Source organism: Cnephaeus nilssonii (assembly GCF_951640355.1).
Source record: "Cnephaeus nilssonii genome assembly, chromosome: 7".
Taxonomy (NCBI): Eukaryota; Metazoa; Chordata; class Mammalia; order Chiroptera; family Vespertilionidae; genus Cnephaeus; species Cnephaeus nilssonii.
Window position 1 is genome coordinate 34,741,077 of NC_137078.1, and position 20,853 is coordinate 34,761,929.

Consider the following 20,853-nt stretch of genomic DNA (forward strand, 5'->3'; position numbering starts at 1 on the left):
TGGCCCAATCGGGAATCAAGCTGGTGGCCTTTTGGTGCAAGGGATGATGCTCAGCCCACTGAGACACACTGGCCAGGGCTTCATGGTTCGCTCTTTTATCTCCTTCAGGTCTCTGACTGCTCAGGGACTTTCTCAGTTAGACTTTCCCCAGCACAACATTTAAAAGTGTAGTACCTCTCTCTTTTCTCTATTTATTTTGCTGTAGCACTGATGATTAAATATTGTACTTATTTTGCTCCTCTGGCTTCCTTACTAGACTGGGAGCTCCACAAGGAGGGGGGATCTTTGGCTTTCGCCTTCTCTGTTATATCCCCAACACCTAGAACCGTGCCTGGCACAGAGTAGGTGGGCACTCAATAAATATTTGTTGGGTGTATATTTAAAGCATAAAATAATGAACAAGCGATAATAGCAGGGTTCAGCTGATATAAAAGCTAATGTGATGTTGGGCCTGATGCAATCATGGGCCTTATGCAGTGTCCGCATTGTATAGAAAGATTTATGTCAGGAATTGGCCAGCAAGTCCAAAATCTGCAGAGCTGATGTTCCAGTTCGAGGTCTAAGGCCAGCAAGCTGCTGTAGGACAGGAAGAGCTGCTGGGCAGGGGAATTCTCTTACTGGGGGAAGGGCCAGCCTTTTGTTCTGTTCAGGCCTTGATGTGATTGGCTGAGGCCCACACACATCAGGATAAGGGCTATCTGTTTTAGTTACTCGCCAGTTTAAATGTTAATCTCATCCCCAAACACCCTCGCAGGAATGCTCAGAAGCGTGTTTGACCAAATATCTGGGCACCCTATGGCCCGGTCAAATTGACACGTAAAATTAACCATCACAGTACATTTGTCAGACTGCACCCAAAACCCCCGAGCCTTGTCCCTGGCACCACATTTCCGACTGCTGGCGGAGACCTGCCGGCCATGGTGTCTGGGGACTAGCTCCAGTGCCTCAGAGAAGTGAAGTGGTGAGCAGGGTTGAGTGACGTCTTCTAACATTTGAAGGCTTGTCTCATGGAGGAAAGAGGAAGACATTTTTTGGTCTGGAAGACACAGCTCAGTGGATGGAAGGCACATGTTACGGACAGAACGTAAGAGCAGAAATCTTCTGCCTTGGGAGCTGGCAAGGTCTTCTTTCTGGAAGGGCTCAAGCAGAAGCCATCTGTGACCAGGAGTCAGTCTCCTGTTCGGAGCTCGCCCTGGTGCTGTCTTCTGACCTTGATGAGTGTCAGCTTCTCTGAGATTCCCTCCTCTCTGCCAGGGAAATCACCTTGTAGGTCTCCCTGAGGATCAGGTGGGAATGACAATATCTTCTAAAACTCGCTGGGGGTTGGGAGAGGCCTTTTCAGAGCTCGAACTGGTGGTCAGTGGGAGTGCTGACTAACCCCTTGCCGTACAGAAAATTTCCACTGACCTACAGTCAGGGACACTTCACTGCTCCTGGCAGCTTTACTTTCTTACTGGAATGAGCCTGAGGAGTGGCAGTGACTCCTTTTCCAGATCCCTCAGCCCTGAAGGTAGGATCCTTGTTGCTGCTGGCCCAGGAGAAGGCAGACTAGAGCAGGGCAGATGGTGCCTGGAGGGATCGGCCAGGAGTTCCCGGCTACCCCACGCCATCACTCTTCAGTTAATTCAGGATACATTCCGAAGCTGCTCCCTAGTTCTTCTCTTTCCGACGCTGTTCACATTCTTGCCTCCGGAATGTTCCAGGGTGACGTATCCCACCTTCCACTTTGAAGAAATGCACTCTGTGTATAACGTATTTAAAACCCAGGGGATTTATTTTATGGCCATAACATGAATGAGAACAAAAGGAACAGAACATCCAGGGATGCTTGCCTAAACATTCAGCACTGTGCTGGCAGCGAGACAAAGGCCTCTGGACTGTTGTGGATCGTTTCGGTGACAGGCGGCATAAAAATGACTTTTTAACACAAGTGCTTTTCAGTGTAAAGAAGATTTTACTACAGAGCTTAAGTCAGAAAACCAGATAAACATTGTTTGAAATTGCGTGTTGATAAGTAGCTGAGCCTCAGATGATTTATACATAGGTTGGCCTGGCAATTGTTTGGCAGGTAAATGGCTCGGAGGTTTTCTTCTTCTTCTTTTTTTTTATAATGTGTATTTTTATTGATTACAGAGAGGAAGAGAGAGATAGAAACCTCAAAGATGAGAGAGAATCACTGTTGGCAGCCTTTTGCAACCCCCGCACTGGGGATCCAGTCCACAACCCAGGCATGTACCTTGACTGGGAATCGAACCATGACCTCCTGGTTCATAGGTTGACGTTCAACCACTGAGCCATGCTGGCCAGGCTCAGGGTGTTTTTTTTTTTGTTTTGTTTTTATGCAGGCGATGTCAAAACAAGGCGTAAGCTGGGCGGTACCCACTGGTTTTATTTATAACTGGCATTGGGACATTTAGCAAATGTCCTTACCACACTTGATAGCACTGTGTGGAGATTAATACATAGTAGGTGTTCAACAAATGAAAACTACTGTTAGTGGTCATAGTTTATGGTCAGGTTATAAATAATTGGTTCTGGTGCTCCCAAGCCAATACAAACCAGAAAGGTTCTCTTGTTCTTTATTAAGTAACTTAAAGAAAGGGTTGTCAATTTGGGGATCCAGGAGATGTCTGAGTGGTAGTAACGTTCACACAGTCCAAAGTATAGACCAGGGTTTCTCAGTCACAGACTGTGGACATTTGGATGATTCTTTATTGTGGGAGCTGCCCTGTGCGTCACTGCAGGATGTTTAGCGGCACCCCTGGTCTCCATGTGCTAGCTGCCAGTAGCTCCTCTCTCTCAGTTGTGACAATCAAAAGGATTTACAGCCCTAACCGGTTTGGCTCAGTGGATAGAGCGTCGGCCTGCGGACTGAAGGATCCCAGGTTCGATTCCAGTCAAGGGCATGTACCTTGTACCCAGTAGGGGGTGTGCAGGGGGCAGCTGATTGATGTTTCTCTCTCAACAATGTTTCTAACTCTCTATCCCTCTCCCTTCCTCTCTGTAAAAAAAATCAATAATATATATATATATAAAGTGTTTACAGACATTGTCCCCCTGGAGACAAATCGACAAATCCCCTCTGGCTAAGAAGCCCTGGTGTAGAGGAAGCTTCGAGGTGGCCACACTGGGCCTGACCGATGACTGTTTTCCAAATTATGGATCCCTCAGTGCCCACCAAGACAGGGCTTCTCAGTTGTGGATGAACCATCATTTGCTAGGTCAGTGGTGGTTTCAGTACATTCAGCAAGAGTGTGGGACTTGCATAAATCATCACAAAGTTTTATTAGGCTGAGTCTAACAGCCTCTCGTCTTTATTATCTGTGGGAATCTGGGGGGTCTTAGAAAGTGCACATTCCTCTCACTGCCAGGAAGTAGTGTATGGTGGTAGAAGACTGGCACTCTGGCCATTCTCTGTGTCTCTGTGCTCAGGAGGACGTACACCGGAGGGACTCTTGCTGTGTCCCTGTGGCGGTGATACTGCAGCAGGGGAAGACTTGGAAGTCAAGTTCCCTTGCTAGCAGGACTTGGGGATTGCTTGCCCTGATCCTGAAGCCCATTCATTCCAAGCCCATCACAACACTCACCAAGACTTGACTTGAAACACTTTGAAAGATGGGTCTTCAATTTAGATATTTGAAAAACAGCCATGATCATTCATACGATACAGACTGCAGAAACTCTGCAATCTGTCACCACAAAGTTCTTTAAAGATGTGAAGGGACATCCTGTGTCCTCGGTAGCTTTTTCATTAGCGGGGAGAAGTAGCCTTGAGGTTATTCTGTAATTGGCTGCTGGGGAAAGATAATCTGCCTGTGGAACAAGGGAAGAGATTGGATTGACAGATGCCCATTAGTTGTCTGGTAAGTGCTCTCTAATTATGTCTCAGCTCCAGGTGACTGCACCACGTTCACTATGCAATTCTCTTTCCTCTAGGTGTCTGAGGGCTCTGTGGTCCACTTTTCATCCAGAAACTTCTCATTGTCAGCAAAAACAGAAGAAAGGAGCTTCCCACATGGAAATGAACATCTGTTAAACTGGGCCCGAAAGGAGTATGGAGCAGTCACTTCGTTCACCGAACTCAAGATAGCACGAAACATTTATATTAAAGTGGGGGAAGGTAAATTTTATGTGATTTCAGTTGAGGGCTGATTTATGGCAGTCCATTGTTTTCTTGCCTGAGACCAGGTGGTTAGGGTAAGGAATCATGTAATTACGGAACGTCGGAGCTGGCAGGGACCCGAGGCATCCCTGGGGCCAGTTCCCCCCACGTCCCCTCCTTCCCATTTTCCTTCTGAGCTAACATGGCCAAGAGAGAAATGGGGGAGTAGCCTGGTTGGGAGAGGAGCGGGGCGGGGAGCTGTGGGGTAGGACTGTAGAAGACAGCCATACACAGAAGTTAGGAAAAGTGAGTGGCGGGCGAGAAGCCGCGAGTGTGGGGAAGGAGGTGATCACTGCGGGTAGGAAGGAGTTGTTGGCAGAATGGGTCAGCGGTTAGGGCTTCCTCTTACCTATTATTTTGCAAACATTTGGAGCTGACGTCAGTTTATGATTTTGAGATGTCAGTTAAATTTTGGACAACAGCAGAGGAAAAGTGCTTGAATATATTTTTAATACTAAGGCCTGTTGCAAGGGTAAGTTATTAGAGAAAGCAACTAACTGTGTAGCCTTGATAGGAGATCGCCCATTTTAATTTCCTAGCCGTGCAGAGGGATATAAATATTCTGTGACTCAGTTTTGGAAGCATATTATTTTTAATAACTTTTTTCATTATTATTTCTAGTGGAATATGTTTGGAACCCCCATAAATTACTAGAAATAACAGCTCCTGTGAAAGGGCCCTTGTTATAGCCAGGTGATTGTGTGAAAACTGCACTTCAGGTCTTCAGCGTCCATCTGCTTTCTGGTGGATTTACAGCGGCCACCGCCTCCTTTGCAGACAGCACGGCCGCTCCCATGGGTTACTGCGTGCCTGTGCCCAGCCCCTGGTGGATCTGGGCTGTCTGACAGACGCAGGGAAGGTGGGCACTGACCTTGGAGTGTGTGCTGTGTGAGGAGGCCACAGCAGGTGCTTTCGAATGCACCCACCCCGCCCAGCCCCGCCAGGAATCCCAGGAGGCCATTATTTCCATGCTTTTACTGAGGGGTTCGTGGAGGGTGAAGCTGACTTGCTGAAATCCGCATGACTAGCACGTGGCAAAGCTAGAACTCAAACCCAGGTTTCCTGACTCTTGAGTCTAATGCGTGTTGCCTGATGCTGTGCGTGAAGTCTTAGCGGAATAAGCAGAACCTGAAAATGACAGTGGGCCACCTGGATGGAAAGGCTTGTTCAGCAGAGTAGAGAGAGGAGGAGCTTGAGACGAGATTCGGGTTTAAGAAGTTGAAGTTTGTTGCTAAGCTGTCATGCTAGTCAGGTAGCTCATACTAGAAGTTGGGTCCATTTGGAACAAGATAAAACATCTCTTTTCACAATGGCTCTAAGCCCTGGCCAGTGGTCTGCATTTCTGAAACAATTCTAGCAGCGTGAAAGAATGTTGATGACCCCCCCACTCCCTTGGAATTTGTTAGAATAAGAAAACGTGTTACAGTAACATTTAGAATGCTGGGCTCTGTTCTCTTGACTGTGCGCAAGCCGCCGTGCCCAGCCATCCCCTGCTCGTCGGGTGAGGGACTCAGTGACTTCCCAAGGCCACACACTGGGTTGGGGAAGGACGTGGTGTCTAGTCCAGGAAAACCTGGTTTACTCCTTGGTAACACCTTTGGAGCCCCTGAAATTTGACTGTAGCCACCAGCTGGGTCTAAGTCTTTGGCCCACACCATGGAGAGGAACAGCTAACGGGAATGAGAGTCCTGGGTTAGGGCTGTCAATGGACCACGAGGCGACGTTGTGTCTCCCCATGGGTTTGAGTCCTCTGAGCAAGCCTCTTCAACTAGCTTCCCAGAAACTGACCTTTCTCTACCCTACAACCCAGGGACCCCAGCCTCCTCTGGCTCTAGCCTCAGTAGTTGTCCAAGTGTGGGCCCCACCCCAGCGGCATCCCTGTCACGTGGGAACTGGTTAGAAGTATCAGTTCCAGGGCCCACCCTGGGCCCCTGAATCGGAAACTCTGGGGGTGGGTCCGGTCACCGTGTTTGAAGGGGCAATGTAGGTGGTTCTGCGGCTCACTAACGTCTGAGAACTACTGCTCTAAGCTGAGGGGAAGAACTGCAGAGTTCCTGGTGCTGATCCCAGCCGGTCTCATTAATTCTGAAGCTCCAAGCAGCTCTCTGGTTTACCACTGGAGCCTCAGTTTCTGCAGCAGGAAGATTTGGAGTTTGCACCACCTCCCAGGCTCAGAGTATATCATTCAAGGTCTCAAAGTCATTTGTCAGCCCTTTCCTGAAATACAAATAAGCATGTGACTGCCCCCTCCCCCCACCCCAAACATGCCAGGTTTCTACCATGGGGATTCCCCTTTGTGGTTTCCTTTCTACTTGGCAGTTGGTGTAAGTTTTGATGCCAGGCATGCAGAAGGTCATTTGGGGGGAAAATCACACACACACACACACACACACACACACACACACACACACTCACACACATGCACACATACACACGCACGCATACACAATAAAAAGTGATTAGCTTATTCAACTTAGTGGCAATGGCATCTGAGCCCTTAATAACAGCAACTTTTAAACAATTCAACCTTTCCTGGTGGCTTAGGAGGGTCACAGTGTAGGTGAGTGCTTTGTGAATGTTTCAAATCTCACATCACTGTTTGTTGATTCAGGAAACCGGCTACCCCTGTGAACTGAATTTAGAGCCGGAGTCCCAGGAGGGTCCTGGAGTTTGAGAGTGGCCTGTCCTGGCCCATCCACACACCCTCTGCTTCTTAATGAAGTTTCAGCCTTGCCACCCCAGTATCACTTTCCGTCCTGTGATCTGGGGGAGGCCTCCGCAGGGCCGCAGCTGCAGGCTGTGCATTCCTCATCTGCTCATCGGCACAGCCCTCGGCAGATGGCGGGAGGCTGCTCCGGCAGCCTGCGTTGGCGGAGCCCTGGCTCTGCTCTCTGAGGGGTCGTTAGGGACGAATGCAGAGTGCAGAGCTAAGACTCTGGGAAGGAGCTGCAGGCGGGGAGCCTCCTGAGCTCCTCTGGTCCCCTCTGTTCTAGGCATGGCTCTGGGGGTGCCAGGGTGCACGGAGCCCTGTTGCCACAGTGTGTGCTGTGCACTTCTGCACGAGGGAGATAGCACACGTTGGGCAGGGGTGAGGGAGGGAATGATCAACCCAACCTTGGGGCCTCCTGGGCTGATTCCTCGCTCCTCGGTGAGACGCGCAGGTGAATCTGAACCCTGGCATCCTGTGCACTAAATGAAAAGGGCAGAAGTGTGTTTCATTAAAGTGCCAGGGCTCTGATTAATTACCCCTTCTGAAAGGGGTTTGCTACACCTAGAACTTCCTGGACGCTGGTCCCAGCTGTCACAATGCCAGCAGTTTTTCAAGTTCTGTTTAAACATTTAAACCACCGAATGGAAATCCCATCAACCACAGTGCTGTGCAAGCGGCGGGTGCCACTGGGGGAGTGTCTTCAGGCCCGGGTCCTTGCATCACTTTCCCTGGTGGGGGAGATGAGCAGCCCTCGCACAGTGAGACGGTGTTTGTGAGAGCACCTGGTACACCGCGCGGCGCCATAGGAACATCAGTCATCTGGGTCAAGACTGTGGGAAAGGATGAGAGTCTGCCCTCACTGCGTTCCGCAAGCTCCTGCCTTCGGTCTTGAGAGAATACAGTGCTGCGAGGAATAAATACGAGGGAATGAGTTGTTGTGCACGGTGGGCCAGAGGTCAGTCAGGTAGCTGGCTCTCCTATTAATTGAGGTAACAAATATCCAAGGAGGAGCTTATGGGCGGTAGGATAGCTCATTGGATGCAGTGTGGTGTGTGCTGACTGAACTCTTCAGGGGGTTTTAGGTGGGAGGTGCTTGGTAGGTAGATGACAGCACAGGTCTGCAGCTCAGAAAAGGCACCGTGCTCTGGAGCTGTGGCAGTGATTGAGGTCCTGCAGGAAGACTCTGAGACAAAAGGATGGAGGAAGGAAATGAGGTTCTTAGCCTTGGTGTTCTGTCAGGATCAGCTCTGGAGCTTTTCACGAGGAAAGCTTCTAGGCTCCCCTGGGTCTTCTGGATCAGGCTCCCTGGGTGGTGGATTCCGATGTGCACCTAGGACTGAGGACCGCCGGGGTGTACAGGACGAGCGGAGGTGGAGGAGCCGGTGAAAGCGCCGGAGAGACACGTCCGAGGAAATGGACGAGGACCAAGAAGTGTCCCAGAGATCAGGGAAGGAGGGGATTTAGACCAAGAGAGGCCACTGGAGTCAGATCAGTAGGAGGTCACTGGTGACCAGAGGGGAGGCATCTCAGGGCCGAGGCTGAAATCTAAGACCCCCCCCCCCCCCCCTCCTCAGCACTTACGGTTCTGGTGCCCGGCCCTTCTTTCTTTTGAATCTGGTTGCCATGGAGGTCGGTGGTTCCACAGGTGGTTCTGCGCTTCTTTCCTTTCAGATCAAGTGTTCCCTCCTGCGTGCAACATAGGGAAGAATTTCCTCTCGCTCAATTACCTGGCTGAGTACCTTCAGCCCAAAGCAGCAGAAGGGTGTGTGATATCCAGGCAGCCCCGGGACAAGGAAGTGCATATCATTGAGTTAATCACCCCCAACTCGAACCCCTACAGGTGAGTGCGTGTGTGTTCTGAACTGAGACCAGATGAAAGTAAATACCTTTCCTGACTGGAGGTGGGGAGGGGCCGGCCCTTCCGGTGCGGGAGGGAGGGAGCCGCGTGCATAGGGTGAGAGTCACAGAAGCCTCCAAGAGGGGAGGAAAGCACCGGCAGTCCATCTTACTTTCTGCATCCGTCTCTGGGTCCTCTCTGTTGCAGTTGAGTTCCTGAAGCCTATTCCGAACTTCTTGGTACCAATGAATAGGACACAGTCATTCTTTTTTTAAATAATTTTTAAAAATTTATTGGTTTTATTTTATTTTTATTTTTTTAATTACTTTATTGATTAAGGTATCACATATTTGTCATCAACCCCCTCCCCCCGTTCCCTTCCCAAACCCCCCCACATGCATGCTCCCCTCCCCCTGTTGTCCGTGATCACTGGTTAGGCTCATATGCAAGCACACAAGTCCTTTGGTTGATCTATCTCCCTTGTCCCCACCCTCCCCTACCTTCCCTCTGAGGTCTGACAGTCTGATCAATGCTGTTCTTGTTCTTCAGTCTATGTTGTTCATCTTTTCCCCTAGATGAGTGAGCTCATGTGATACTAGGAATACACTTATAGGAACCGAAAATGAGACAAGCAATAATAGTTATGCTGAGAGGCAAATGAATCAGTCTATAGTGAATTTCTTTCTGGGCCAACAGTTCTTTTGAGTCCCGGTTTCTATGTCCAACAGTTGTTAATGTGTTCATAACAGCAATGATATTTCAGTTCTGGATGGTGGACAAATGGTGGTATTGCAGGTCCGACCCTCTCTGGTTTGGTCCTGGGCAATCTGCAGTGACGCATATCTGCTGACTGCTAGTATGGCAAGGCATCATCAGCGTCTTCCATCTCTGGACTGTTTCTCTTCTGACTTCATGGCTGGAGCACTCCTGTCAATTCCTCTCTGTTGCAGGAATCCACATGTCTCGGAGTTGTTTTATTTTTTAAAATAAATCTTTATTGTTGAAAGTATTACATATGTCCTTTTTTCCCCCCATTGCCCTCTCCCACCCACCTCCCCCTCAGGACACAGTCATTCTTGCTCTATCATTATCTCCTAGGAGGTTATTCCTGGCAAGAAAATTACAAAATGTGTCCTATCAACATAATTATTATTTGAATAATATTCTGTGTTTATAGAGTCCTGTTCCTAATGTCATCAGAGCACCTTTGCGCTCATAACTGCTTACTTCCAAGCTGTGTGCGTGCGTGTTGGGGATGGCCCTTCATGGTGACACACCAAACAGCCGTTAGATGCAACTTACCTCTCCCTTCTTCCTCTCCCGCCTCAACTTCCTGAGGCAGGCCTGGAAATGTAACCCTCCCTATCAAGAATGAACGGGGAATTAAAAAAAAAAGAAAGAAAGAAAGAAAAAATAATAAAAAGGGGAAAAGTCAGCTCTTCCACTTCAGCCTGCATTTCATGTGGACTAATGACTTAAAAACATCAATTTATATTGTAGAGGGGCGTCAAAGTTAAATTCTAATCAAATTTTGATTTTAAAAAATGAATCAACTACAGCTGAGTTTTGGTAAGAGTCCATTCTGTCCCACATGGAGAATTTTGTGAAAAATTAAAAGTGAATGAGAATGGAAGCAATCTGGCAAATATGCTGTGGTATTAAGCCTAAGGCTTCATTCATATCATTCATTTTATTCTTTACAAGTGTGTAAAACCACAATGGAAAGACTTCCCTTTAAATTCGGAATGACAGAGATGTTATTGTTTGATAAAAATTCTCTTTTATACTGAATTCTTCAAAGTTTGGGTTGTGTTCATCAATTTTCCAGTAATCAACTTGGTTGACCATCTGTTTTCTTTATTTTAATAACTGTATATCCAGAAGTTTGGGAAAGTAAATGCAGATAGGATTCGGTAGTAAATGTTAATGGCTTAAGCAAACCTTATATAAGTCAAGAAATTCTTCAGCCTTTTGCCTCTTATTCAGAAGCTACATATATATATATATATATATATATATATATATATATGTATATCTTTTTTTTTTTTTTTTACTGCCATGCCTCCCTCCTCCCTGCCACCCCCCACTCATCAAACTGCTGCCCACTTCTGGCCTTGAAGGATTTTGAACATATAGCATTATGGAAAGTTACACACGGAAGCACCAAAGGTGTTGAAGGTTGAAAAAGCAATAATTTTGCTTCAAAAGCAAACTCTTCTGATTTGTTCAAGTCCATTTCAAACAGTGGCTGCATTAACCACCTTTTTTTTTTTCCCCCCTCAAAGAGGAGAAAAATTGGAGTGGCTAATTATCAGCAGCATATTTTCCTATTGTTATGTAAGGCTGTTTTGTTGTGTGTGCACTAACAATCTGTTTTGCACATGTCATTTGCCTGGGATCGGCTCCAGCTTTTTAATCAACTGGCCAGACACTGGAAACATGAAGACTTGGAAGAAGGAAGATAGTTGCAACTTTCTGGCATTTGGGTCCTAACTCTGCCTTTGTTTTCCACTCACAGTGCTTTCCAGGTGGATATCATAATTGACATAAGACCTTCTCGAAAGGATCCTGAGGTGGTCAAAAATCTCATCTTGATCTTAAAGTGCAAGAAGTCTGTCAACTGGGTGATCAAATCTTTCGATGTTAAGGGAAGCCTGAAAGTTGTTGTAAGTTGGTCGAGCATTTCTTTGTTTTGATGACTGGCAGTCATTTAAGCCATGTTTATATGTGGTACTATTGTCAAGTCTCTGCCTCTTTGGACTCTCTCTCAGCAATTTTCCACTTTGTAAAATAACCTGCTCCTTGGCTCCTCCTGACGAGGGTGAATAGTGTGATGGTTAAAATGATGGCCCCTGGGGTCAAGGCAGACCCAGATTTGAGTGGAGACTCTGCCATTTACAAACTGTGGCCTTGGGCAAGTCCTGTAACCTCTGTGGTCCTCGTCTGTCCCATTTGTGACATGCCTGAAATATATTGGTGCATTTCCCAGCATGGTAAGTGAAAGAAAATGAACACAATTCAGCCTTTCATGATTGAGTCCTGGAAGACCCACCCTCTCGACTTTTGAGATAAACACGTGATATTGGCAAGTCTTTTCTAAGGGTGCAACACCGATAATAGAGTCACAATAATGGAAACGTTAGTGGGATGACACTAGAGAAACCCCGCCCCCAACCTGTTCCCTAAGCATTATGTTTCATGAAGGAAATATACTGAAGGGGTTTAGCTGGTTGGCCTGATAGGCAAACAGCAACTAGTTCTTGAAAAGTTGAATGTTGAAATTTGGTGGAATGAGACTGTTTCAGATACGTTTAGGGAAATGACTATTTGACAGAATATTGGAGCAAATCATAACGAAAGTCAAAGAAAAATCCCCCTTCTGATTTTTAAGAAGATAATAACCTCTTTAGCATCTCTTTTGCAGGCTCAAATTTTTGTGCACTGTCTTTTTTTTTTTTTAAATTGTGGCCATTTCGTCTTTCTGTATCTGCGTTGAATCCATTGGAGGGGGTATTGTTTTCAGTGTTTGGGGAGAGGGAAGCCTTTGGTTTGGGTATAATTCCTTCATGGCACCTTCGTGGGACACAGCAGAGAGCAAAACCAGCGGTCCCCTAGGCAACGTCATGTACAGGCGCTCACCAGAGGCAGCAGGCAAAGCCACGAACACACACATCTTAATTTAAAGTAATCGTTTCTGGTTCCTGTGGTTTTTTCCTTTTAAACTTTGAAAGCATCCAAGCGAGCCATCCTGTGTAATGATGATACATTAATTTGGTGTTGAGCACAAGGCCCAGCAGTGATTTTGTGAAGTCAGAGCTGTGTTGGTTGCCTTCCCTGGCATGGCCTGAGGGATGGTGGTGACCTGAGGTGTCTGCAACCTTTGCTGCCTGGCACACCAATCAAATGTTTTCAATTTCAGAATAACAACAACAGGAAAGGGAATCGTGCTTTGAAAGACAAAAACATACGGTACATTTTATTTCCCTGCTGGAGTTCTTGTGTAAATGTTCTCTCAGCCCCGACCTTCAGTGCTCTGTCTCTCCCTGAGTATGAGTGCCTGCCCCGTGGAGGTCCTGGGGTTCGCTCTGAATGTCTCCACTTCGGCGAATGGGGGATTGCTCATCTCAGTGTAAGATGTGTTTATATTTCTCTCCTTGGCTGTACTCCTGTTCCAGGCCAATTTTGGACAATGCATGACAGCATTACTAAACAATTAGGTAATGTTTCATGATGTTCTTTTTTATTCCCCCAATCAGTTTCATGCTTTGTGATTTCCTAACTCCCTGTCTCAGATGTGAATTCTGACTGTGCTGTGAGGGAAAGTTACCTACTAATAAGAAGGCATACATTTGTGTTTAGAAAGAGGAACATGGTTTATAGTGACCTTGTTTGTAGTATGTCCTTTAAAGACAGTATGGTAGAGTGGAAAGAGTCCTGGCGTTGTTGCCAGACAGGGCTGGATTCAAATCCCATCTCCAATTGTTGTTACTCCCAGTTGAGACTGGGTAAGCCAGTTGAACTCTAGTCTGTTTCCTTAGCTGTGAAATGGTTACGATGATAGTACTCATCTTGAGAGTAATTGTGAGGTTTAACAGAGTGTGTTCATTTGTTAATTTATCCATTTAACAAGTATTTGCCAAGTGGGCACTGGGTATTTTATCTAATATACGTGGCACATGCCTGCACAGGGTGAGTTCGCAGCTAGTGCTTCTAAACTTCTGTGAGCCTCAGGTTCCCCTTCTCCAGCAGAGACAGCAATGCCTGCCTCCTTATATTTTAGAGGGCAACGAAATAAGATAACCTAGGTAAAGCTCCTAGCACAGTGCCCGTGCCTTACAAAGGGAGTTCATCTTTCTTCCGTAAGCAACCCTTGAAAGTTTGTCTATAGGAGCAATTAACTTCTCTAAAGTGAAAACAAAGAAAATTGTCTACTAAACGATCGTAAGGAACTTGATGGGGTAATTTAAAGAAGAGCATGGATGGCAGGTGTATGTGTGAAGGGTGGGGTGTGAGCAGAATGAACCCTCCGAATGACACAATGGTCCAGAGAGATGCAGAGGTTGTGCTGTGGGCGAGAATGGGAATTCCAGGCGTGTCTTCCGGGCTGTGCGCGCCCTAGCTTTTCCTTTGCATAATCACATCTTGGAAGGACCTCCAAAACATAAAAGAATAGATGGAGGAAGCGTGTTAGAAACTTATTGTTGTACTATTTCATGGCCTTAGGACTTTAAGGTTGGCAATAGCCAGTTTGTGCTTAGACATTTTCTTCATCCCAGTGGGAATGTGGACCACGCTGTCTGCCCAGCCCTTCCCGCAGGCCCCTCCCCTACACCAACAGTTCTGATGCAAACGTGTGTTGGGTGGCCAGGGAGGAGGTGGAGGCGCTCAGAGTTCAGTAGCTCATCATCCTTCGTGGAGATGTGAGTGGGAAAGATGGCAGTGGCATTTGGAGACCCCCCCCCCCCCCCATTGAACACTCCCATTGGAGTAGCTACACTGAGGCCTTGGGAACCCCTGGGGACTCCCAGAAATACAGGGTGAGAAATTCACTCATTGCTGGCAACCAACTTGCCTGCCATTACTCCACGCCTCGCGGCTTTACAAACGTGTAGATAGATTTGTAGCCTTGTAAATCCCACGGCGTAATCAATGTGAGCTGTACTGACAGCTCCCAGATTTCATGTGGAAAGGTGTAAACAAATCCCTCCACACGGGTACAGAAAGGACAGGTGGCAGTTATGGTGATAGTATTCTGGAAATACAGTATTTTCTCAGCTGTCCGACAACATGAAAGGCTAGGGCAGATGAGGCCAAGCAACTCCAGCCAATCAAAACCACACGCTGCTTTGAAGGCTGGGAAGAAGCTGTGCTTAAGGAACTGCTGTTGACTCAATGAACAAAACGTTGTAAGAAGAGATTGGATCCTTCTTTACCGCGTTTTAGTTTTCTTTCTATTTTTAACCCTTCCTTCCCTCAGGGAGTTTTCTTTGAATCAGAATGAGAGTTAGAATAGTCCAAACCTATGAAGCTGAAGTTTGGTGTGTGTGGTTTTTTTTTCGCAAATGGCCACAGAACATGGTTGAAGCCATCTATCTATCCCTTTGTGCATGACTGTGCCTGCCTAGTGTGGCAGGTGTGTTTTGTTTTTTTTTCTCAGATAAGCACCTTGGGTCATAAAAACACATACTGGGTGAGCTCCTTTAACCTTTGAATCGAAAATGTGTCCTCAGCCTATCTCCCACAACCAAAGAGCCCGAGAGAACTTAGAGCCTGTGAATCTTCTATGGTTTTGCAGTGGGAAAGGATTAACATTTAGTCATGTTAGGGGGAAACAAATGGGGAATTTAGGGAAAATGCTGCATGTATGCAGGAGAAAGGAATTGGGCATGGAAATTAAAGTGATTTTTATGCAGCATGGAAATGCCGTAATCTGCTGGCTGGCAGGGCTTCCAGCCTGAGGAGCAGTTGTTGACGATGCGGGCCTTCCCGCTGGGGTCCTCAGTCAGCTCCTTCGTCACGGACGGGATCACTGCTGCAGGGGTCAGAGGTGGTTGGAAAATTACCTCACACGTCCTGGTTTCTCAGAGTCCTTTTAGGTCCTTTCTCAGAAAGATTTCTATCCCTCAGTTTTAATTTTGTAACTGATTACCAAATGAAAGCCAGTTTTAAGAATGATTTGTTTTGCTGGATAAAATATTGATTTAGAGGCACGGTAACGTAAATTAACTCATATTTAGAACATAATCTAAGCCTATTCAGTTAATAGAATTGGCCGATGAATACAATTACGGGATTGCTAAATAGATCATAAATTGTAAATGAAATATAAACATTGGTTGTCTCACCATATGAATGTGATAGTTTACATAGATGAGATAGTCTCCTAGTTACTACTGAAGAAACTAGGTTATGCTTTCGTTCATTTAAATCTAGGCCACAGGAAGTAAAAACGGACTTTTTTTTTTATAATATAACATGCACATCTGTATACTTTACACATAATTTTAAATAAAAATAAGGGAAAGTTTGGTATACATACATATTTGGAGTGTGTGTATTAATAGTTTAAACGTTAACGCTGCAGTAACATACTAGAAATACTTAGTATGTAGCTACTTAGCTATCATTAGATTATTTTTATCAACATAAGCAACCCAAATGCTATGATCAAACAGCATGAATAGATTTCTCTTAATCTGTTGTTAAAGATTTTTGCATCAGCCCTGGCTGGGTGGCTTGATTAGTTGGAGCATTGTCTTGTACACCAAAAGGATTGCAGGTTTGATTCCTAGTTAGGGCACATACCTAGGTTGCAGGGATCAGAGTATGTGGGCTAGGCAACTGATCCATGTTTCTCTCTCACATCAGTGTTTGTCTCTCTCTCCCACTTCCAATCTCTCCAAAATCAATAAACATATCCTCTGGTGAGGATAAAAAAATATATACATATATATTTTTTTCACATCAGTGTTCTTATTCTTAATCCAAGGAAAATAGGGATTAAAAGAATAGATAATTTCTTCATATACAATATAGACTCTATTTGTTTTAGATATTTAATTATTCTTATCTAAAGCACTGTTGAGACTCATAAGTGAAATTTTGCTACTATTTTCAGGCTCCTAACAGTATTGGCTTTGGGAAAGAGAGTGAAAGATCCATGATAATGACCAAATCAATACGAGACGACATTCCTTCAACCCAAGAGAATCTAGTCAGGTGGGCATTGGACAATGGCTACAGTCCATTGACATCATACACAGTGGCTCCTGTGGCTAACAGATTTCATCTTCGGCTTGAAAACAATGGTAAGTATGGTTTTTTAAAAAAACTATTAAAAATATCCCTCAAATGAAGCTTTCCAATGGGGAACTCTCATTTCAGCTTACATGGTCCTGCTTTTCTATTGCAAGTGTTAATAATTTGTTTGAATACATTTTACTATAAAGCTTATTAAAGTTATGTAGAATTGTAGATTATTTTGAGGAAAGTATCTTTAATGCAGATTTGTTTTTTAGTAGCATAGAGTTGATTGCATGTTGGAGAACTTAGCTGTGTAGATCACCTTCACTGTGATTACATTAAGGATACATTAGCCTGGCTTCCTCCCTCGGAGGCACCGAATAGTCACTTGCAGCTGAGATGCATTGGGGTTGAGACTGCAGGGAAGAAATGTTGGGTCAGGCCGTATCTTACATGAAGATAGTCATGAGGACTCATACGTGTGCTTTCTCATTCTCACTCAGAGGGAATGCAGGAACTATCTATCACCCCAGATTGATGGAGCAGAAAGCAGATGCTTAACAAGTTCTTGAGGTTTTCCTTACAGCCAGAGGGACTCAAATACCAAGTTTTCTGACCCCCAGACCTGTTCCTCACCCAAAGTACTGAGTGCAGTGCCAATAGAATGAAGGATAGGAGTGCAGGTTCAAGTCCCAGCTCTGCCATTTATTCACGGTTTGAGGGGGGAAATTGCTTAACTTCTAAGCCTCAGGTTGTTCCTCCTCAGTAATACAGGGGAACAATAGGACCTACCTCACAGGGTTGTTATGAAGGTTTTTGTCAAAGTAAAAATTATAAAGCCCTCCAAAGCTCTGACGTATTTTGCACCCATACAGCTGTGCTATCTTTTTCAAAAAGATAGTATCAGAGGAGAGTTAATGTCCCTGATAATCTCCACTTCCAACTCCCACTAAGGTGGATTGACCTCAAGCATATATCTATTGGCTTTGATTGCAGAGAATACTGGGGAGAGGTTTTTTTTTCTTTGTCAACAACATGAAAAAACACTAAGAATCAATTCAATTGGGAATATGTCCGTCCCTTTGAAAGAATAAGTAGCAAGGCCGCTTTTTTAGAAAAAAATAACAGCAAAACAAAACTGAACTAAACAGCTTTTTATTTTCTTCTTTAGGTCTAGGTTCTAAAGGCCATGGTGCCCAGATACCTATTAGAATTTGGCAGTCAAAAAGGAGTCTAAAAAATCTTTTAGAGAAGCTCTTCTAAACAATCTCTAGACTCAAGGGAAGTGTTTCAATGGCATGTGAATAGACTAATATTGTCCCACATAACTTATTCAAATCATAGATTTTTATAGCTTGTGGGGCTTTAGAAATCGTCTGACCCCATGGCTCTCAACCTTGGCTATACATTGGAATCGTGTGGGGAGCTTTAAAACACATTACTGGTTAGGTACTACCCCAGAGGGTCTGATTTTTCATTGGTCTTGGGTGCAGCCTGGGCAAAGGGATTTTTTTTTTTTAACATTTCCAAAGTGGTTTTAATGTGCAACCAATTTTAGAACCACTTGATCTCATTAATCATTAAACCTCTTAATTTTAAAACGTGGGGAACCGAGGCACAGAGAAATAAGCCACTGGCCCAAAGCCACTTAGTGACTTAGAAAGAACCCCAGGACTAAAATTCAGGCTTCCGGACTACTCATTCATTATTTGCTGAGTGTAATTTTACACACACCCATTCCATGCTAATTCTTCCTGTTCTTGCCTCTCATGATGGTTGTGCCCTGGCATCAAACACTGATGATGTTGTGCTGTCTTCTGTCACCACCAGAGGAGATGAGAGATGAGGAGGTCCACACCATCCCTCCTGAGTTACGGATCCTGCTGGACCCTGGAAGCCTGGACAACCCACCCACCCGGGGGGAGAGAGGCCGGAACGGAGGTTTCCCCTTTCCTTTCCTGGACATCCCCAGGAAAGGCCAGAAGGAAGGGGGAGAAGATGGGCTCCCCCAGCCAAAGGACCCTGTCATCCCCGGCTTACGGCTGTTCCCCGGACCCAGAGAGCCTGAGGAGGTGCAGGGCAGCATGGATGTTGCCCTGTCAGTCAAATGTGACAGTGAAAAGATGACCGTGGCCGTGGAAAAAGATTCTTTTCAGGTCAGTGCAGTTCCTTAAAGGAGAGAAGAGAAGGCCACTCCCCCGCCGCATCTCGCCCCAGTACACGCTAGTTCTTTCTCTCCAGCTATTGCATTTTGGGACTCCAGAGGCTCCGTACTGTTTTCTCAGTTGGATGGGGTCACTTCCCCTCGGCTGCGATTCTCACCCAGTCACTGTTGTTCTCAGCAAGGGGGGTTCCAGATCCTTGTGTGTCAATATTTTGCTATTGGGTTTCCAAGGCCAACAAACACCATCCTGTTTGAGAGGCGGTAGGTAGGGGGCGGGGGACGCAGGCCTCCAGCAACCTTTACTTGGAAGACCAGGCAAACCCTTAACTGTGTGCTGCGGAGCTGCCTGGGGGCCCCCTTTATGTTTTGGTGGTTGTTGTTTCAGTCCAACAGCTACTCGGGGATGGAGCTCACCCTGTTGGATCCTAACTGCAAGGCCAAGATGAATGGCACCCACTTCATTTTGGAGTCTCCCCTGAATGGCTGCGGGACTCGGCACCGGCGGTCCGCCCCGGATGGCGTGGTTTACTTCAACTCCGTGAGTGTCCTCCAGAGCAAAGCCTGGCCCTGGGCCAGAGCCTTGCAGGGTGTTACCGTAAAACTAGTCTTAACATTTCTGTGAAAATGAGGAGGGGCATATACCCCAGGCCAGAACCAAGCCAAGTGTCAGTTCTCAACAGAATGAGATGTACTTCGACGCTGGACATTTTTGTGTCATTTGCCTTATTGGTGAATCTGTGGGAGTTGGGAGGCCCTGTTTTCTTGGTTGGAGCATCTGTGGTCATCCCTTCCATGTCCTGGTGAAAAGGGGTTCGCTGGCAAGGTAATTATGACCTGTCTCTCTGGCTAAGCTGCAGGATCAGAGGCCTGGTCCTTAGGATAAAAGCCAAGCCCTTGGGCTATGAGTGAGCACATCTGCACACTGAGCCAACCAGACCCCGTCCTCTCTGGTCTCATTTGAGTCCTGCCCAGAGTTCTCCCTCCCCCATGAACAAAAGAGCCAAAAGAGAGAAATCCAGAAAGGGCTACTAAGAAATTATTATTTAGTCTCTCCACTTCTAAGAAAGACCTAGATGGAAGACAATCTCCCATTTTTGAAGTTTCCCGGAGGGAGGTTTTCCAGATCCCCCAGTGATAATCCGTTGCAAGCCTTTCTGAAATCGCTCTCGTCAGTGCATCTAAAGCCTTTCAGATTAAACCTATTCTTGCAGGAAATATTAAAAGACTTTGACATATGACGTCTCAAAAGAACTTTACTTTTGATGGTAAAATAAGGCTCAAGATCCCTATGTCCAGCTTTGACATGGTGTGTGTGTTCTTAGTGCCTATTCCAGCTTTGGCCTGGGACAGGGAGGGCAGGGCTGCTCATTCCCCTTCATTCCACTGCTGATGGATAGACACGCTTGACCCATGTAGAGAATAGACTGGAGAACAGATACTTCAGTCACTGTGCCTCATGTGGGCACTGACTCTCCTTGTGAGCCCAAGTTTATCATGCCTCAGACAATCTTAGAATGTTTGAGCTGGACAGAACCCTAAGATGACATCATTCAACTTCCTCATTTCACAGGTGGGAAATTGAACTCCAGGGAGTTAAGAGCCTTGCTTAGATTTGAGAACCTAGTTAACAACAGAGCCAGGACTGAATCTGGCTTCCTGACCTCTCGTGCACTCATCTTTCCTCATCGCCAGGCTAGCCCAGCTGATCTTCCTTTGTTATTGGAATAATTTATGAACCTTTGACCTCTGTGATGAACACCCTCCTGCCAATTCCAACACTAATTTTTGTTGCATTTATCTATTTTTTTCCAGATATAATGAATGTCACATTACTGATAAACTGTACTTAATTTTGGAATTTAAAACTTGTGTCTAAATTAACACCAATAAGAGGCTATGATAATCTGTCTGTTAAATAAAAACTTTAAAAAGGGTCATTTGCCTAGGAAGAGAAAGGTGTATCATGAGCCCGTGAAAACCCTTTATTCTTATATGTAATTAGTGTGGTGGTGATTATGATGATGAGATGATGGTACTAGGGCAAGCAGTATCCTAGGTGCTTGCTTTAATTGCATCAGTATTTTCTTTTGAGGACCTGGTAAAGAATAGAGAGGTGGTTTTCCTACATTCTCTCCCTGATCCATTTCCTTCAGTGAATATTTTAGCTATTTGTTCCAATTATAATTGTAGTAGTTGTCAGACTTACTATATATTTTTGTTTTGCAACATATTCATAA

At 45.7% G+C, this 20,853-nt stretch overlaps 1 protein-coding gene across 1 annotated transcript in view; it reads left to right on the forward strand.

Annotated features, from left to right (window-relative positions):
• Positions 1–20,853, forward strand: part of TGFBR3 (transforming growth factor beta receptor 3) — a 197,647-nt gene that overhangs the window by 146,747 nt on the left and 30,047 nt on the right. Inside the window, exons 5-10 of the mRNA XM_079777362.1 lie at positions 3,937–4,120; positions 8,544–8,712; positions 11,228–11,375; positions 16,328–16,517; positions 18,283–18,608; positions 19,002–19,154. Of these exons, the coding sequence (XP_079633488.1) occupies positions 3,937–4,120; positions 8,544–8,712; positions 11,228–11,375; positions 16,328–16,517; positions 18,283–18,608; positions 19,002–19,154 (1,170 nt within the window). The remainder of the gene's footprint in view (positions 1–3,936; positions 4,121–8,543; positions 8,713–11,227; positions 11,376–16,327; positions 16,518–18,282; positions 18,609–19,001; positions 19,155–20,853) is intronic.